At 40.8% G+C, this 20,382-nt stretch overlaps 1 protein-coding gene across 1 annotated transcript in view; it reads right to left on the reverse strand.

The window, feature by feature from the left end:
• Nucleotides 1-3,225: 3,225 nt before the first annotated feature.
• Nucleotides 3,226-20,382, reverse strand: part of nxph1 (neurexophilin 1) — an 83,254-nt gene continuing 66,097 nt past the window's right edge. Inside the window, exon 2 of the mRNA XM_085395895.1 lies at nucleotides 3,226-5,228. Within this exon, the coding sequence (XP_085252021.1) occupies nucleotides 4,473-5,228 (756 nt within the window). The 3' untranslated portion in view covers nucleotides 3,226-4,472. The remainder of the gene's footprint in view (nucleotides 5,229-20,382) is intronic.

Below are 20,382 nucleotides of genomic sequence, written 5' to 3' on the forward strand. Positions count from 1 at the left end.
TGAATTGTGTGTTTATGGAAAGGTCAAATGTCAGTGAGCGAGATAGTGTCCTAAATTGCCCCAGGATATAGTTACAGAGTGCTTAACGGACATAGAATAAATGGTTATGTGAATGTGTGGGTGAATAAGGATTATGATAGAAAGAGCTTTGAATTTGTATATAAGTACCTGTACATTTACAATAAAGTAACAGTAGCATAGTACCACAGCAACTGAAAGACGTAACAACCTAACAACAAAAATGGAAGCACAGCTAGTAATTTTTCTTTTAAATAATTTTAAAAGAAAAACAAGGTGTTGCATGACAAAACTGAAGTAGTGGCAAACTTGTGAGATATAAGAGTGACTTATGACGATCACTTTAGGTGCATTTGTATGTAAGAGATCAGGCCATTAGGTGGGTTTTTAGTTTTATTTTTTTAAAGGCCTCCATATCATTATAATGCCTGTTAATTCTGAGAACAATTATAACAACTGTATTAAACAGCTTATACTGTTTTTTTTTTTTTCCTTAAGCAATTGTGCTTCATTAAAAAACTGATTAGTGTCTAGTGTCAGTTGGAATTAAGAAGTTCTGCTTTTTTATATATTTGCTTCTACACTGATGGTATTTCGTTTATACTCTCCCTTGCTTGTTAAAACTGAGGATTGAGGGTAAAGTTTTGGGAGGCAGCTTCTTAATGAGGACAGCTATAAAAGTACCCCACAGACCTCCAATGAAAACACAAACCTGGCATCCACTTTAATTACTGATAAATTGTGAGCCAGCAAAAGGCAATGGATTTCCCTTCCCTAGAGGCTCTAATCTGTTTAAAGCTGAGTACTGATCCTAACTGCCGAGTTGGAGGATTTGATAGCAGGTGCCACTGTGAAGTCCCACAACAGACGCTATCAGTCTTGCATCCCAATCTCCACATCTCCCGGGGACTGAATTACAAGCTTGCCTCTGTGTGTCCAAATTTCTGCCATGTCTGATCATTCAAATCTGCTTGATCACACATGGCACTAGATTAATTATAGTCAGGCACGCTGCTTATGTGTTCTTATGTTGTCCCTGTTAGTGTGAAGGAAATGTCGAGACAGACTGTTTACACATGCACTGTTTGTACACTGCACAAATGTGAAAATCCAAAGCTGTTTAATTTAGCACAGTGCACACTAAGTGCTTAATCAGTCATTTCTTTAGCCTCAGGAAAAACACAATATTGTATACTGCTCAAAAAAATATTAGTAAACCCATAAAGATAATTAATTGCTACTAAAGATTATTACCGTTAACTACTTCATTGCATTATAATACATAAAAACTGTCTTATTGCAGAGTGTCACGCTAAAGTGTAATAAGAATCTCTGCAGTTTCTTGTTACATTTTAACATGATAATCTCTGTAGTTTCCATTTTAATGTCAAATTCATAACAAATTATCTGCATTCGCTGATTGTGACACATTTGTCACACATTCTAGAAAACTGTCAGTATAACCTGTCATTCAGTATAATCTGGTTTCTGTTTTCAGATCTACATCCACCAACTAACTCTATTATAACAGATATGTATCATATGTATGTCGATAATTTACAGTCTGTCAGGGTCTCTGGGTCTTGGAACCAGGACAATGCATTTCTGTAAGGTTTTGTGATTCTTCATTTTTATATTAACATTTTGTAGGTTTCCTTTAAATTATATTCTATTCATTGTCAATTTATATTCAACTTAATCAAGGTTTTGGAATATTTAATTATCATTTGTGCCCTGTCTCTGTGGCTGTCCCCTTGGATACAGCAGCTGTCCCAGCAACGCAGCCCAGATAAACATAGGTTCTCTCCATCACTCTACACCAACCAAGCAAAATCCAATGCTGAGTGAGAAGGACTTGTTGCCTCCTGCTCTCTTCAAGTCTGGGGGAAAAAAAAGACTATGCTGTGCCACAAAATCTGTAGAGACTAAGAATGATAGTTTTATTCCTGAGATGGCTGATTATAACACATTCTCTTCTGTCTCCATGCCAGACTTTGTTTTCAGTTTCTGAACCGGCCACTACTTGTTTAATTTCCAAGCCTGATAATAGGCCCTTTTCTGGGAGGCAGTGGGGGGTAGAGCTTACAACCCAGCGCGGAGGTGTGGGAAGCCAGATCGGGCGCCCCACTTCCAGCTCTCCTCTCTGCTCTCTCCTATCTTGTCCCTTTTGTCTTACTCCTCTCTATCATAAGAGAGAAGGCTCCAGGCATCATAAGGCTACATAAATGTTAAAGATGTAAGTATTATTTCTCAGTTGCAGTGAATAGATAGAAGAAAATAAACTATAGAAACTAAACAGAAGAAAGAGAAATAATAATTTAACATAAACCAGTGACACACTCCGGGGCCTGATCAACCCTGGCAAGGCCTCCTTGGATGAGGGTGTATAGTGATAATGGCCAAAACACCCAATGAATCCATTGGGCGTTTAACCGGAGCCTGAGCCTGTGGGTCCCACATCTGATCTGAACCAGCACCTGAGCATCCAGTGACAGTGGGTCTTGCTCCACTTGAGCCAGAGGAAAAACTGGAATTGCCATCAAGATCAGCCATCAGCCATGCTACCAGAGGTATTCCATCACTTCCATCGACGTTCTTTCGTCAACGGCCTCTGACAAAGGGTTGCTGTTGCCATCACTGGCCACCTACCAAGTGATCACAAACCTGTGAACCTGCTCCCTCACCTTCACAGGCTTCCTTGAGATTTGCACCAATGGACTCCCGGTCGGCCTTCAGAGTTGCACCATCTGTGCCGCTGATCTCCGGAGTCCTGCATTTGGGACTCACGCAGCAGCCATGACATAGTCCTATTAGTTATTCTAGAGGTGTTTAATATATGTGTGACCAAACCTCAATAAGCACACACATATGTATTTATGAGATACCACCAATTCATTTAAAATTACATTTTTTGTGCCTCTCACTGTTGCTCATGTTTTAGGCAACAAATCTTGTGTTAGATGGGGTAGGACTCATCACACAGATATCCAAGATAATTGAGAAACATATAACATCTCCTTAATGTTGTGAAAGCTTGAATTTTGAGTGAAACCTGAGTCTTTTCCTGTACTTTGTTGCAGTTCAGTTTATTATAATAAATTTTCCTTTGCCATTGTAGCCCATTGTCCTACAAAGATGGGTATGATGGTTTGCCACAAACCTTGAACAAATCATTACTGATTTAATTAACTCACACATACCAGAATTCAATTGATAAAATTTCTGATTTCTTTAATCCATCTTCATCCCCAAACCTTCCCCCAACCCAGTAAAGAAAATTTAAGTCAATACTTTTATTATATTTAGTCAGTTCTAAATCTTCTGTACATGATTTCTGTTTTCATGACATTCACACCTAGGGCTGCAACATCATTTTCTGTGTTAGAGGAACCAAGAACAAGCATAAATGGACTTTCAAGAGGACTTAGCAGAGGTGGTCAAAAACACAGCTCATGGGGCATATACAGAAGCAGCATAATTTGGATAAACTATGTACAATACAAACCATTCATACAAATTAAGCTCTAATATATAGAATTCAATACATTACATTTGCTATATTAATTGACAATGAACAAGTCTTATCCCCAAGAACCCACTGATCAGTCAGTTAATCCGGAATTTTGTCAGTTCAAAATATAGGCCAGTCATCTAACTGACTCAGTAGCTGGTTAAGTTCGTTATCGCAAAAAGCTCTCTGATGATGACCGAGGACTGATCATCTTACACTATCTGAAAGTCTGTTGTTAACAGGTTTTCTCAACTGACTGTAGAAGAAGCCAGCCTGGTAACCTCACTTATTAAACTACCTCACATTTCTAACAGCATCACACTCACATTTGAATCTTTGTTGTCATCCTCAGCCTCTTTTTCTAATAACATTTGAAGGATAGTTTTCATTCTTTTTAAACAAGGAGCTAATTTTTTTTCCATTATTCAGAATAAAACGCAGAGTGAAACTGGTACAGCAGGGGCAAACAGTCCATATACTATCAAGAGTTAATACACTGTATATTGAAATATGCTAAAAGAAAACAAGGTTATTAACATTCAGTTGGACTACAAGTGTGATGTAAAAATAACAACAAGAAAGAGCAGAGTTCAATAATGAACAATTCATACTAGTACTAACCCAAGATGACCCAAAGGCCATTGCTTTCGACAAAATTCAGCTGGAATAAATCATAATTAAGGGATAAAATTCTAACTGGTAATCCAAGGTTACTTTTAAGCAGTTTACAATTAGCACATTTTGTAAGAATTGAAAGTTGCTCTTTGCTCTTTCAGAAGATTGAACAGGGGAATCATTTGGGGAATCATTTGGGCATAGTTGACACTCTGATATGGACATGTTAAGGGACAGAAGGGCTAACATACAAATGTCTCTGGCCTGGATAGAAGTCCTAGTCTGTTCTCCACTCGACCACTATGTAGTTTGTGAGTGTATGGAAATGTCAGCCAGAGGGAAAGTAGGGAGTGTCACTGTGGTAGTTGTAGTCTGGACACACTTTCTGCACCAGTTTGTAGTCGGTGCTGTAGAAGGAAATGAAGATGCAGATGACTTTGAATGGTTTGGAGCAAAGCCAGGAGACATGGCTCTGAGTTTGCTCTTGGTAGCATGTCTTGGATGGGTCAAAGTTGCAGAGTGTGTTCTTGGCACCCTTCTCAACCTTCTCATATTCTATGCGACAGTTGAAGGACTTTGAGTCCTTGGCATCAATGACGGACTGCTGTGCTGCCACATCAAACTCAACTATCTTTGTTGGAGGGACCAAGCTAACAGACACATTGCCCTGCCCTGTGGAGTTGTGGCGAAAGTAGACACTGAAGGTGCCATTTCCATGATCTACAATCTTACCAGTGATTAGCAGGTTAAGTTTAACTGTCTTAATGTTTGAATGGAAGTCCCCCCAGCCAAACATCTTCTTAAACTTTCCTGTCTTGACCATAGGCCGCCGTTTAGCCCGTGGTCGTGAGTCCTGCAGGTCCGTGGAATTTCTCAGCCAATCCCAAAGATCCTGCTCCAAATAGGGCTCTGGAGTGTCATAGTGAAGATCCAAAGCTGTGCTGTTCTCCTTGCCTTGTAGAGTCTGTGATAGCAGCCTACTGATGGACATTTCCTTATTACTTTGTGTCCATATATGCTTAAGTGTGGATTTCAGATTTCCTGATTTGACAATGTCTGACTTTGAAGGATGAGCACTTGTAACCTGGGGAAGAGAGTAAAAAACATCTATTAGCTGAGAGTTTACATCAATATGAGGATGCTACGTTAGGATCTAGATATCTATGAAATGAGCAAATTGCAAATGAGAAAACATTCCTTTCACCAGGTGCATATCTACACCAGTTAGTCACAACGTTAAAAGTTTGAAAATTGAAAACGTGAAGAAAATATTCAAATTTAATGTTTTGTATTAAAACCTTGGACCCTGGTATTAATGTGGATGTTACTTTGACACATACCATCCAGAGAGTCCATACGCATCATAACACAACACCCAGAGGATCTTCTACCACACAACACCCTGTCCCTGCACCTTGGTCCTGGCTTGTAATGCCTGATGTGTCAGCGAGCTGTTCTGGCAGTACTCAGGGGATATACAAAATATTTGGCAGGATGTTTTAATTTTATGGCTGATCGATCTTCATGGTACTGTATGGAATGACATGCAGTGTTTACATGGAAGGTTTTGATGCATGCTCCATCATGTGGGTAAGGAAATCCCCAAAAAATTGTTTCTGTTCCCCTGGATAAACTGTACATTTGCTTAATGACTGAAAATGGCACCACTGATTAACAGAGGACTGTGGGGTCAGTTTCATGATCATATGCAAATTGTCATGGCTATTGATCAATGACCAAGAATACCATTCACATAGAGTTGGCGAATGGCTGCAGTCACAGCATTGTAAGATCCTTACAGACCAGGGAAGCAGAAGAACATCATATGAAAAAGGCTATGAGTAAATGTGGTTATCCCAGCTGGACATTTGTCAAAACTGGTAAGACACCTAAGGGTGCTCCAAGCGATCCAGGAGAGAAGGTCAACGGCTGCCCAGCCAAAACCCTTTATTGATCGCTTATGTGTCTGGTGTATCAGAACAGCTGAGATGCAGTTTCTCTAAACACAGCGTCTCTATAGATTTGAAACCCCCCAAAAACCCAGTGTAAAGTTCACCACAAGGATTGTGTCCCACTGGCAAATACTTTCTATGCCTCCTGTTTTTTAAAATGTGCAAAATGATGTTTCTTGAGGCAACTTTTTACAACTTGGCACTGTTAAAAAACAAATAAACAAACAAAAAAATCCTAAATTGTCAAACCTAAAAGTAGGCTACACATTTCATTTTTTACACCCGTGACACAACAGCCTAGAGATAAAGCGTGGATGCTACATGCATATGTATTCTCATCATCACACAAAACCATCTAGAAGGTTTTACACACACTGTTAAAATAAGAATGCATCTGCACCGTAAAGATGTCCTCGACTGCCAGAAGGATGGAGATTTAAATCTGTATTATATATTAATTTTAAAGTAAACATCTAGCAATCCTTTTTTTATATGATTTATCTTTTGTTTTTGACAAATGTGAGTAATTTTTCTTCCCTTTCAAGCCTTTCCATGACTGACATGTACTATATACAGAGATCACATCTAACATAGTACTAAATAAATTACACTGAGAAATTGAGGTACAAAGTCTGTCTTTAATCAGCCAAGTCACTCCGGGTAAATAATGTGGTGATCCTCTCTCTTCTCTAATGACTTGAGGTTGTAGATTGTTTTGTAGATTGTGGTACTGATGTTACATTTGCCAAATTGTAACACCAAATTCATTAAAAACTGACAATGAAAACACTGTTCAACCCTTCTGCTTTAAAATGAGCTGTCATACTAGAACCCACTTGTGTATGTAAGTGTGCTTATGATTAAAGTGACACTTTTTTTCAAATGGAAGAAACTTTTATTCCATCCATCCATTTTCTTGACCACATATCCAATTAAAGCCACAGGAAGACTGGACAGGGTGACAGCTAGGGCTGGGTATCGTCACTGATTCCTATAACTGATTCGATTCCGATTCACAAGATCCCGATTTGATTGGATTCGATTTTGCATTAGAACCCTGCAGTAGATCAAAAACTGAAGAAAGGTTTTATTAGAGACATAGCTTTTGTAATTTGGTATAATTTGTAAAAGTTTAAATTACACTGCACACAACGGTAGACTGGTGCGTAATAAGCAAGCAAATAATGCAGAGAACAGATTTTATTTATGCTTGTTCAGTGAATTTTGGTCAGAGGGTGATGAAAACTGCAGCTTCAGAATCTGTGAGATGTTGGCTTTTGCAAACATGCTGTCGGCGAACAGGGAGATCTGCACTATAGCAAGTTTAGATTCATCCAGCTACCCCAACATAAATGTGAACCATGGAGAATGCTAGAGTACCCACAGTGAACCTATGGGGACAGAAATAATATGCAAGTTGCACACAGGAAGTCTGTATTTATTTAATTTTTTTAAACTTATATTCTTTGTTGAAAATCAAACATTTTAAAATGTAGAACACATTTCACAAGTTGATATAGTATTCATTCAATTCAACTCTCTTTAACGCAATAACAATTTAATTGAATTTTATTTAATTAATGCCAAATCAAAGCAACAGTCACTTCATGGTGCTTTATGCTGTAAGGTAAAGACCCCACAAAATAAGTAGTAAGTAATTAATAAATAATATTCAGGACCTTGCTATTGAAGAAAGTTATGGTTATGCCAATAATGTTTGTTTAAAATCCTACAATGTGGCTGAATTAAAGCAATTCTGCAACGATTTGGCCAAAATTCCTCCACAGCAATGCAAAAGCTTCATTATCAACGATCACAATCACAATCATCTTCTTCATCAAGCAGTTGATTGTAGTTTTAGCTTCAAAGTGTTGGATAACCAATGGTTAAGTTTAGGGAACAGTTACATTTGACATAGGGCCAGGTAGGTTTGGAAGGTTTTTTCCACTCAATTAGTGAAATCATGATTAAAAACCAGAGGTTTGTATTTACTTCAGATTTCAGGTTTGTTTGATGATCTGAAACATGTAAGTTTGACAAATATGCAAACATTAAAAATAAATAAGTGCCCAGAAAATATCCTGAAGAGTTTAGATACTTTTACAGAAAGGTATCTTAGTGTAAATGTGCATGTTGTTTAATTGTAACCCTAATGTTACCTTGAATTAACGGCAGTTAAAAAAAGCAATGATCATCATTGAATTCTTATAAGATACAAAAATAATAGTCATTAATTAATTTTTACCAACAAAAAATGAATAGTTAATGCAAACTTAAAAACATGAAGAGATCGTCCTCCTCTCTTTGTTTGTTTTTTTCTGCCTGCTTACAAGATGAAAATTGTTGCGTATCATACCAAATTGAAAATAATCAAGATAAAAACAAAGCTTGGAATAAAAAGAGACCCAAAAAGTCCTAGCTTTGAAAAGACATTCATTGTTTCCAGATCTAACTTAGTAAATCTTGCTCTTGACGAAGGCGGTCACACTTTTCTCCTCTCCTCCTCTCCCTTAGCTTCCCTGCTTAGCTTCTTATGTCCTTGTCTAGTCTTGTGTTTTTTGTATTACTTTTCCCTGGAACACTCTCTCACAGTCTGTTCTCTAAAACCTAAAAGAGGAATTATGGATTGGATCAACTGGTCCCTAAATGCAATTGACACCCCTTTCTCAATGAGAAGTTTGGGCTCGGGTGAGCCTGAGTGCTGAAGATATCTACCTATTCGGAACCATGATAACAGGGTTCTGGCTGATCGGAGCTGGCTTGGCCCTGACTTATCGAAGAATTTAGAAAGCAGAACCGGCTGTTCAAACCCCCACAAGGCTGCCCACTGGGATTGAAACGATGGGAGAGGCGTGAGTTTCTCAAAATGGGCTCATTGAGTGCAGCACGGATAAGATCTTGGAGAGGCTACGGCTGCTGTGAATACTCAGAATAAGATCTCTGACTGCAGACTGGATTACATCTCGGAAGGGCTCGCTCAGAATAACATCTCTGGGTGCAAATTGGATGACATCTCGGGGAGGCACACTGTCGTGAGTTCTCAGAATCGGCTCCTCGAGCACAAGAAATGACAACATCACAGAACGCTAGTATGGCGAAGCTCACGGCTCTCCAACGGGAGATTGAGAGACCAGTGTCGGACTGTAGAACTGCTTTGAAATTCATATGAGCTGTTCGCACTAAAGTAAAAAGCACCATCACTTCATGCGGATACCCTTTCGGCGCCAGCTGCGGTCTCAAGGCTGGAGCTGAACAACAACACCCTGATAACGACTGTGTTTAGTCTGTTCCTTCCCATTCCATGCAAGGCCACCTGGGTTGGCTGGAAAACTGTTTACTTAGCCTAGCAGGGCGAAGGACACTGTCTCAGCTGAACTCTGGACACACACACACATACATATACACTGATATGCACACACTCATCCCCCCTCCCTTTCCAAACGCCTTCGACGCTTATTCCCTTCCGATGCTGACGGTGGATCAAGGAGACCAGTGCACGCAGCCCCGGATGTACTGTCTAATTCGGCTGTCTCTCACCCTTTACCCACCCCTGTTGCTTGTCATGTGTTTCTTTGGTGTATTAAGAGTTTTTTCATGTGCAGAGGTGTTTTTTTTCTGTTCTCAAACTGATCTCCCTGTTGGAGCTCAGTCTGGGGGGAGTTATTTTTTCTCCTTATCTTTCCTCCAAATTTTTCATTGTTATACCTCTCTGACCTGTCTTCCCCATGTGATGTTTTGTGTAATGTATGTATGGTCGGAGGGTAAGATGGCGCCGCCATTGCGTACAATAGGTCAGCAGCCTTATGAAATTTCCCTTTGTGGGACTAATAAAGGTATATCAAATCAAATCTAAATATCATCTCACCAGGGGCGATTTTAGCCCAATGAATCAAAATTAATCAAAGAGTTCTCACTTTTTTGACAATATTTGCTGTTTGTGTAAACACTACTAAAAATATAAAAAACATACAGTACTTAATTGAGACATAACATTTTAACAACAAAAGCATAGATACCCCCCTCCCAAAATGGTTTGTTCCAGCTCGCCTCTCCCCTACTCTGGCTCTAGCGCCATTTCTGCCAGAGCGATGGTAAATGGTAAATGGCCTGTATTTGTATAGCGCTTTAGTCATATGGACCCCAAAGCGCTTTACACTACATGCAGTCATCCACCCATTCACACACTGGTGATGTCAAGCTACATTGTAGCCACAGCTGCCCTGTGTGCAGCCTTAATGGCAAAGTTCAGAAAAGAGTATCTAAGCTTAAGAAATTAAATATGTTGTAATTAAAACCCTTGAGCATTATAATAATTATAATAATAATAAGCTGGCCAAAGGAGAAGATGGAAGCCCCTGACATCAAGACAAGGAAACTCCTGACTATACATAGAGGGTTTCACCCCAAGTCCAGCACCCTGAGACTGTATGCTAAGCGGAAGGAAGGAGGCTGGGGACTGGTGAGTGTCAGAACCACAGACCAGGATGACACAATGAACACTCTCGAGTACATCAGGAAGAATGCCAGAACTGATTGTGTACTTAGTGAATGCCTCAGGTAGCAGAAGCCCAAGAAAGAGGGCAAGAGGAAGAACCATCACTAAAGGACAGGCCCGGTACTGTGTATATACCCAGTAGATAGAGGAAGCAGCTGACATCTAGAAATCCTACCAGTGGTTTGACTAGGTTGGTCTGAAAGACAGCACAGAGGCACTAATCATGGCAGCACAGGAACAAGCTCTGAGCACAAGATCCATAGAGGCTGGGGTCTATCACACCAGGCAAGAACCCAGGTACAGGATGTGTAAAGATTCCTAAGACGCTAGCAGGCAGGGCATACATGGAACGCCAGAACCAAGTGGCATAGTATACAGAAACATCTGTGTGAGTATGGAAATACCGAGGGCAAAATAGGGAAAGCTCCCTAGGGCGGTCGAGAATGACTGAGGCTAAGACCCTGTTGGACTTACAGATACAGAGGGGCGCAAGAGGGAATTTTTTTTAATATATGTAACATTTTGTATGTGAAGTGGATGTTGTGTGATTACAAGAATTGTCAAAAACAAACAAACAAACATATTTTATTAATATTCAGAGATGGGCAGTAACGTGTTACAATTACTGTATTGCTGTAATCTGATTACTTTTTTCAAGTAACGAGTAAACTAAGTGTAACCCACCTAAAATCTGCCTCATGAAAATGAACTGCTGTTCCCCAAGAATGTCAGTAGGTGGCACTATGAGATTGTTTAGTGCTTGTGAACTTGAGTTGAGAACTATAGAGAAGGAGAATAGCGCTAAGGCTACGTATGCTGGTCGGAGCTACTCACAGAGTTTTTCCTTAACCTTTTTCTTGAACAAGGATTGTGTGTGAAGACACAAATTGGATTTTACTTTTCCGCTTGTTGGGAAACGCGGACACTTTTTGTTGATGCTGATGTACCTCTGTTTTTGTGCTTTTTGTTCATTTCCGGTGAGTTGACTAACTGCGCTAGCATAGCAAGCTAATCGTTAGCTCAGTATAATGTAAATTTCATGTGTTCCTTTTAAGTGCTGTATTATCTTTTTATTTCTTCACTTGTGAATGTTTTAAGCCAATCGGAAATATTTCTTTGGAAGCTAGTAGGTAAGTTTTATTTATTGTAATGAGATGATAAATATGAGCAGTCTATGGCTAAATAGTACTGCGACCACGTTTTGCACTTTCCTCGTGCATCAGTAATGTACATTCTCTCAATTCATTGGATTGATGTGACTGCTGTTCACAAAATATGAGATTTGAGTTAAATTTGTATGATGTGGAAATTGTTTTAAGGTTCTTTGATTAATTTTATTATTGATTGCATTAAGTCGTTATATACAAAGAGTGAGAGACATTTGGTCACTAGTGTTGATTAAGTTGTTATATGATATTCATGTAAAATATGTTCACTGCCCTGTGCAGGTTGGTTTTTTTGTTGGAGTCTAAAGTTGCGAGCCAGGATTCCGGATCCCCAGCTGCGATGCAGGAAAGATTTCCAGCCTACTTAGAAGTGACAACTGCGTTACTTCTTGACAGATAAGCTTATGAGATCTCAGAACAATACACTACCCGGGTAGTACTACTAACATTAACACTATACACACACACTCACACACCTGAACTGAAAAGACTGAAAAGAACTCTGAACACTGAACTCTGAACTCTAAAACTGAATACACAGACTGACAAATATGGACAATTGGAACTGTTGTGAACTGTTGAATGACTGTTTTTGGTTTTGTTTTGAATAAATGTTGACTGTTCTTTTAGCTGTGTGTCATTCGCTCCTTAGTCGATTCCTAGAGGCCATAAGCCTAAGATCCTAACTTTCTCTACATTCAGTAGTGGTAAAGTATCGTGTGTTACATAGTACCTTTTCGTGGCGAGCCAGCCAGGAGCGATTAAGACACAGCTAATATTGAAATTATAGCATTCTGCAATAGCATAGTTAATTTTGAGATTGTGATTTATTGTGATAAGCTTTCAACTAAGACAACATTGAAAAGAGATGGATTTGGTACAGAATTACGGGGTGGATTTTAAACGGTCCATCAGTATTACTGGAGTTACTAGTTTCGATTGTGATGCTGATATTATTGCTTCCTTAGAGAAGTATGGGGTGGTAACAAGGATTCTGAGGGTCCCAAATGCACAACCAGATTGTGGGGAAACTGTTATTGCTGAGTTTGAGTCAGAGATTACAATGGGGGATAACGAGTCAGATTTTCCCCTTGAGATTGAAAATGTGACCAACAAGAATGTAAAATGGCAGGCTAGTCGCATTGAAATGCCAGCACTCCATCAAACTCCAGACCCTGTTTTGGCTGACTCAAGTGATGAAAGTGTTGACAGTTATTCTGACCACAGTACTACACCCTTGATAAAGACAGAAAAGTTAAAGTACAACCACAGACGGCCCCTTACATCCCAGCCAGTCACCCATTCAACTAAATCTCAGACTTGTACAGTTGTTAAACCAAAGACTACTCCAACCAGACTTCCAGTGGTGACAGATGAAGTAACAAACCCACCAGAGATACAGCGTATAGTAGTGGAACATGTAATCAGAAATGACTCTGTCGCTACACATGGCCAATCCAAATGGTTACGCTCATTCTCAGGCCGTGTGCCAAAAACCCCCGGAGAAGTGGATTTTGAAACGTGGTGTTTACATGTTGAACTAATGTTCAATGATGGCACTCCAGTTGACATTCAGCGGAGGAAAATACTAGAGAGTCTTCTTCCCCCAGCATCAGATGTTGTGAAGCAACTTGGTTATTCAGCACATCCACGAGAATATGTCAGGCTGTTAGATTCTGCATATGGTCTTGTGGAGGATGGTGAGGAGATATTTGCAAGGTTCCTGAACACAAATCAAAATCCAGGTGAGAAAGCTTCTGATTACCTACAGAGGCTGCAAGCTCTCCTTAACACTGCTGTAAGCAGGAATGGTGTGATTCCAGCAGATGCAAGTCGACATTTGCTAAAGCAGTTCAAACGGGGTTGCTGGGACCATAACTTGGTCCTGCAACTGGAACTAAAGAAAGAGACCACGCCTGAGTTTGCAGAGCTTCTGCTAGAGCTGAGGACTGAAGAGGACAGAAGGGCTTCTAAGCTGGACCGGATGCAACGTCATTTTGGGCCTACCAAGATAAAACCAATTGCACACATGCATTCTGTCCCTGACTTCCCACATCACACTGACCCAAGTGCAAGTGTATTGCAGGCCTATATCTCTGAAACTGAGAGTCTAAAGAAGCAGGTTGCAGAACTGCAATTGCAACTGATGACAAAACCATCTAAAAAGCAAAGAAAGCGACAAGTTAAAGCAATGGAAACAACACAAGAGCCACCCGTACCTGTAATTGAAACTCTGGTACACCAAATTCCACCACGAACCCAAGTGAGAGCTGAGCCCAAGGCTTGGTTCTGTTTTAGGTGCGGTGAAGACGGCCACATAGCCAGGAACTGTGAAAATGCTATAAACAAGGCTGTGGTTGATCAAAAGTACAAAGAACTAAAAGCCAGACAGGAAGAATGGAAAGCCCAGCAGCAGGGTCAAGCTTTAAACTGGAGCAGGTTCCGGTAAGGGGACATACGGGAACCAAGAACATTCACAATAGTCCCAAGTCAGAACAGAGATGTCAAAGTAAACAACAACATGCTGAATCCATTCCGAATCACCTTCCAAATAGATTAGTTGGATCAAGATCTCTTGCAGAGGTTAAGATTGGGGAACTATCACATGGTTGCCTCATTGATTCAGGGTCTCAGGTTACCACAATTTCAAAATCATTTCAGTTGACCCACTTACCTTCTCATCCTCTTTTGCCATTAAATGATCTGTTAGAGGTTGAAGGTGCTGCAGGCCAAATTGTCCCTTATCTTGGGTACATTGAAGTTGACATCACTTTCCCACAGAGTTTCACGGGGAAGGACAAAGTTGTAACTATTCTAGCTTTAATTGTCCCAGATCACAGAGCAAATTCGGAAATTCCAGTCCTCATTGGTACAAATGCCCTTGACGTCTTGTATGAGGACTTCAATGAGCAAATGACCATTCCTGAGCATTGTGCTTACGCCCCTCTCATTAGACATTTGCATGCTATCTACAGAAGTAAAACAAAAACTGATAGTTTTGTGGGGACAGTCAAGTCACAATGTAAAACCAAGTTAGTAATTCCAGCTGGTCAGAAAATAGCCTTAAATGGTCGTGTCAGAAATGTCTGTGCAGGCCCTGGATCCACTCTTCTAGTCGAACCCCACAGCCAGTCCAGCCTACCAGGTGGCTTGATATTTTCCAGCTATGTAATGTCAAAGCCACGACAGACATCCTTCAAAGTTCCCATTCTCCTAAAAAATGAGACAACGCATGATATCATTCTGCCAGCTCACCGTCCTTTGGCAGCGATATCTGTCCCACTTTCAGTTTCTCCTGCGAGGTCTGAATGTATGAATCGAACTGGAAGTTCAGAGCAGAAACATGCTCAGTGTTACACCACCCACGAAGTACAACCAAGTGACAAAATCCAGTTCGATTTTGGTGACTCACCCCTGTCAAACGAGTGGAAAGACAGGATCGCCGAGAAGCTGAATTCCGTGTCTGATGTTTTTGCTAGGGGTGAACTTGATTATGGTCACACCACAGTGGTGAGACATAAGATTCGGCTCTCTGATCCAACGCCTTTTAAACAAAGGCCAAGGCCCATTCATCCCTCTGATTATGAAGCTGTCCGCCTTCATTTGGAGCAGCTGTGCAACAGCAACATTATTAGAGAGTCCGAGAGTCCATTTGCTTCACCAATTGTAGTTGTGAAAAAGAAAAATGGGCAGATCCGCCTTTGTGTGGATTACAGAAAGTTGAACAACCAGACGATCAAAGACGCTTATGCCTTGCCCAATATAGAAGAGGCATTTACAGCTCTGTCAGGATCCAAATGGTTTTCTGTTATGGATTTAAAGTCTGGATATTACCAGGTAGAGGTGGAAGAAGAGGATAAACACAAGACGGCTTTTGTCACACCCATGGGGTTTTGGGAATTCAACAGGATGCCCCAAGGAGTCACTAATGCTCCAAGCACTTTTCAAAGAGTTATGGAGAAATGCATGGGCTCCATGAACCTCAAGGAAGTACTGGTCTTTCTTGATGATCTTATAGTGTTCTCCAATACTTTGGAGGAACATGAAGAAAGGCTCCTGCGAGTTCTGAACAGACTAAAAGAATTTGGTCTCAAACTTTCACCTGAGAAATGTCACTTTTTCCAAAAGTCAGTGAGGTATTTAGGACACATTGTCTCAGAACAGGGAGTGAAGACTGATCCTGATAAAATATCTGCCCTCACCACATGGCCCAGACCCACAAACCTGTCAGAACTGAAGTCATTTTTAGGCTTCACTGGCTATTATCGCAGGTTTGTCAAAGACTATTCTAAAATTGCTAGGCCATTGAATGATTTGACAGCTGGTTATGTCCCTGCCAGGAAGCTGAAACACCACAAATCACCGTCAAACGGCGACTTGAACAGTCCTTTTAATGAGAAATGGACTCCCTCATGTGAGGAAGCTTTCACGACCCTCATTGAGAAGTTGACATCTGCACCAGTGCTTGGGTTTGCTGACCCCAGAAAAGCCTATGTTTTACACACCGATGCCAGTTCACATGGACTTGGTGCAGCCCTATACCAGGAAGAAGATGGTCGGTTAAGAGTCATTGCCTATGCTAGCAGAGGGCTGTCTAACTGTGAAAGAAGGTACCCCACTCACAAACTTGAATTTCTTGCGTTGAAGTGGGCAGTTACTGACAAGTTTGCTGATTATTTGTATGGAGCTGACTTCACTGTCATGACTGACAATAACCCACTGACCTACGTGTTAACATCTGCTAAACTTGATGCAACTGGACATCGATGGCTTGCTGCTTTGTCGAATTTCAATTTCAACATACAGTACAGAGCCGGAAAAAGAAATCAGGATGCGGATGGATTATCGAGACGGCCGCATGTTTCTGTTGAAACTGATGACAGTACAACTGCTGAGGATGAGAGAGTAAAGCAATTCATTGCAAAGTTTACGGAAGAGGGAAATAGTGCAACATTTCCAAAGGATGCTCTAAAAGCTGTATGCGAGAAGCACCAAGTACACATATCTCCTGACACTACTTACCACTACTGCTACTACTTACCTGCTGCAGTGGAGTGTTTGGCAGTGGATGCAAGTGCGATACCTGACGAGTTTGTTCAAGCCGACATTCTGACTGGTACTAGCACTCTTCCTCAACTCTCCCAACAAGATTGGGCTGCAGAACAAAGGCGTGACCCTATAATAAGCAGAGTCATAGACCTTGTCCATACAGGAAAACGCCTTTCCTATCGTCTTAGGCAAAAGGAGGAAAGGGAAGTCCAACTCATGTTAAGAGTACAGGATCAGTTGTCCCTAATAGATAATGTCTTGTACCGGAAACGAGTGAGCCAGGGCCAGACTCTTTTTCAACTAGTGCTTCCGAAGGAGTACAGGGAAGTAGCTCTTGAAAGTCTTCATGATGCAGTAGGTCACATGGGATTGGAAAGAACTGTTGACCTTGTGAGAACACGTTTCTTTTGGCCCCGAATGTTCCTAGATGTTGAAATGAAAATCAGAACATGTGAAAGGTGCATCCGCCGCAAGGCTAGAGCTGAGAAATCTGCCCCACTGGTAAATATTAAAACCAGTCGACCACTTGAGTTGGTGTGCATGGACTATTTGTCTCTAGAACCTGATAGCCGAGGAACAAAGAATATTCTGGTGATAACGGATCACTTTACGAAGTTTGCTGTTGCAGTGCCAACTCCAGACCAGAAGGAAAAGACCGTTGCCAAGGCCCTGTGGGACAAATTCATCATTCACTATGGCATACCAGAGCGGTTGCATAGTGATCAGGGCCGTAATTTTGAATCTGCAGTCATCAAAAACTTATGCCAAATGTTAGGCATAAAAAAATCAAGAACAACCCCCTATCATCCCCGTGGTAATCCAGTAGAACGGTTTAACCGTACACTGCTAGGGATGCTTGGAACACTCCAAGAAGACGACAAACTAAAATGGCGTGATCATGTGCAGCCATTGGCTCACGCCTACAATTGCACAAAAAATGACACAACTGGGTATTCACCCTATCAGCTCATGTTTGGGAGACAGCCAAATCTTCCAATTGATGTGGCTTTTGGACTTAATGTGAGTAGGCAGGACAGTGTAACTCACAGTGAATATGTGAAGAAGCTCAGGGAAAGCCTACAGGAAAGTTACAAACTTGCTGTGGAACATAGCGAGAAAGCTGCCCTACGCAATAAGTCAAGATATGATCTAAAAGTGAGAGAATCCACCTTGGAGGTTGGAGATCGTGTTCTTATCAAGAATGTTGGAATACGAGGGAAACACAAACTAGCTGACAGATGGAGTCAGACGGTCTACAAAGTTGTAAAACAGCTCAATGACTCTCCTGTATATGTTGTTGCTCCACTCAAGTCAGATGGGCCTGAGAGGACACTGCATAGAGACTTACTGTTACCGTGTGGGTTTCTGTCATGCTCAGCGCCAATCGAACCCAGTCATGGAAGCCAAGAGAAAGAGACACCCAAAGGCGACACCTCCAAAGAGAATCCATTTTCTGAAGTTGAAGGAGACTATCATTATCTGGGTGATAATGACATTGTGGATTATGACTTTCCAGTAGTTTACGAAGAAGTCAATTACCCGGCTTTCATTACTGTCAGTGAAATCCCCAAAGCAACTGAGTCTGTGTCAGAACAAAGTGTGGACCGGGACGAGTCTGATCTAAACCCTGCAGTAAAGGAGTTTCATTCTGCACCCGTGGAGCTGGATGAGGGCGATGGTTCACTTCAAGGTTCTAGTGGAAATGACATTGGAAATGACCCTCCAATGAAAGAAACAGGTGTTATTGTTAATGAGGAATATTCATCTGTTCATGATTCATGTGCTGATATAGATCCAGCTACAGAAAATGATGTTGAACCTTTGGAAAAGGTTATTGACGTAACTCAGGAGCAGTACCAAACTGAAACAACCGGGTTGTCGGATGGAAAAGAGGGGAGTGATAGATATGGATTGGAGGCAGAAGTTGCTAAAGATGAAAAACCTCCAGAAACAAGAGAAATCAGGCGGTCAACTAGGAACAGGACTGAACCTAGCAGACTAACCTACAACACCTTGGGAAATCCCTTAACATTAGTGATGCATTCTCTTTTAAACAGTCTTGATCAGGTTTTTTCACATGCCCTTGACTCAAACCCTTCCCCATGTGTTGGTAGAGTAAAAACCATTTAAAGTGACTGCTGTCATGCAGGGATGCATGCCCATTTAGGGGGGGAGGGATGTAACCCACCTAAAATCTGCCTCATGAAAATGAACTGCTGTTCCCCAAGAATGTCAGTAGGTGGCACTATGAGATTGTTTAGTGCTTGTGAACTTGAGTTGAGAACTATAGAGAAGGAGAATAGCGCTAAGGCTACGTATGCTGGTCGGAGCTACTCACAGAGTTTTTCCTTAACCTTTTTCTTGAACAAGGATTGTGTGTGAAGACACAAATTGGATTTTACTTTTCCGCTTGTTGGGAAACGCGGACACTTTTTGTTGATGCTGATGTACCTCTGTTTTTGTGCTTTTTGTTCATTTCCGGTGAGTTGACTAACTGCGCTAGCATAGCAAGCTAATCGTTAGCTCAGTATAATGTAAATTTCATGTGTTCCTTTTAAGTGCTGTATTATCTTTTTATTTCTTCACTTGTGAATGTTTTAAGCCAATCGGAAATATTTCTTTGGAAGCTAGTAGGTAAGTTTTATTTATTGTAATGAGATGATAAATATGAGCAGTCTATGGCTAAATAGTACTGCGACCACGTTTTGCACTTTCCTCGTGCATCAGTAATGTACATTCTCTCAATTCATTGGATTGATGTGACTGCTGTTCACAAAATATGAGATTTGAGTTAAATTTGTATGATGTGGAAATTGTTTTAAGGTTCTTTGATTAATTTTATTATTGATTGCATTAAGTCGTTATATACAAAGAGTGAGAGACATTTGGTCACTAGTGTTGATTAAGTTGTTATATGATATTCATGTAAAATATGTTCACTGCCCTGTGCAGGTTGGTTTTTTTGTTGGAGTCTAAAGTTGCGAGCCAGGATTCCGGATCCCCAGCTGCGATGCAGGAAAGATTTCCAGCCTACTTAGAAGTGACAACTGCGTTACTTCTTGACAGATAAGCTTATGAGATCTCAGAACAATACACTACCCGGGTAGTACTACTAACATTAACACTATACACACACACTCACACACCTGAACTGAAAAGACTGAAAAGAACTCTGAACACTGAACTCTGAACTCTAAAACTGAATACACAGACTGACAAATATGGACAATTGGAACTGTTGTGAACTGTTGAATGACTGTTTTTGGTTTTGTTTTGAATAAATGTTGACTGTTCTTTTAGCTGTGTGTCATTCGCTCCTTAGTCGATTCCTAGAGGCCATAAGCCTAAGATCCTAACTTTCTCTACATTCAGTAGTGGTAAAGTATCGTGTGTTACATAAGGGATTACGATTGCAAAAAAAAGTAATTCGATTACACTTACTTTCCCCTTAAGCACGCTGCATTACTGCGTTACTAAACTGTGATTTTGTTTGAGAGAGTGTCTCATGACAATGACGCAAGCGTGTGCGACGGCTGTGGAAGCACGTATGTAAATCAACAATAGAAAACATGGAGC

This window comes from Rhamphochromis longiceps, linkage group LG22 (genome assembly GCF_057381845.1).
Source record: "Rhamphochromis longiceps isolate RC_006_pf linkage group LG22, R_longiceps_female_GT1.1, whole genome shotgun sequence".
Taxonomy (NCBI): domain Eukaryota; kingdom Metazoa; phylum Chordata; class Actinopteri; order Cichliformes; family Cichlidae; genus Rhamphochromis; species Rhamphochromis longiceps.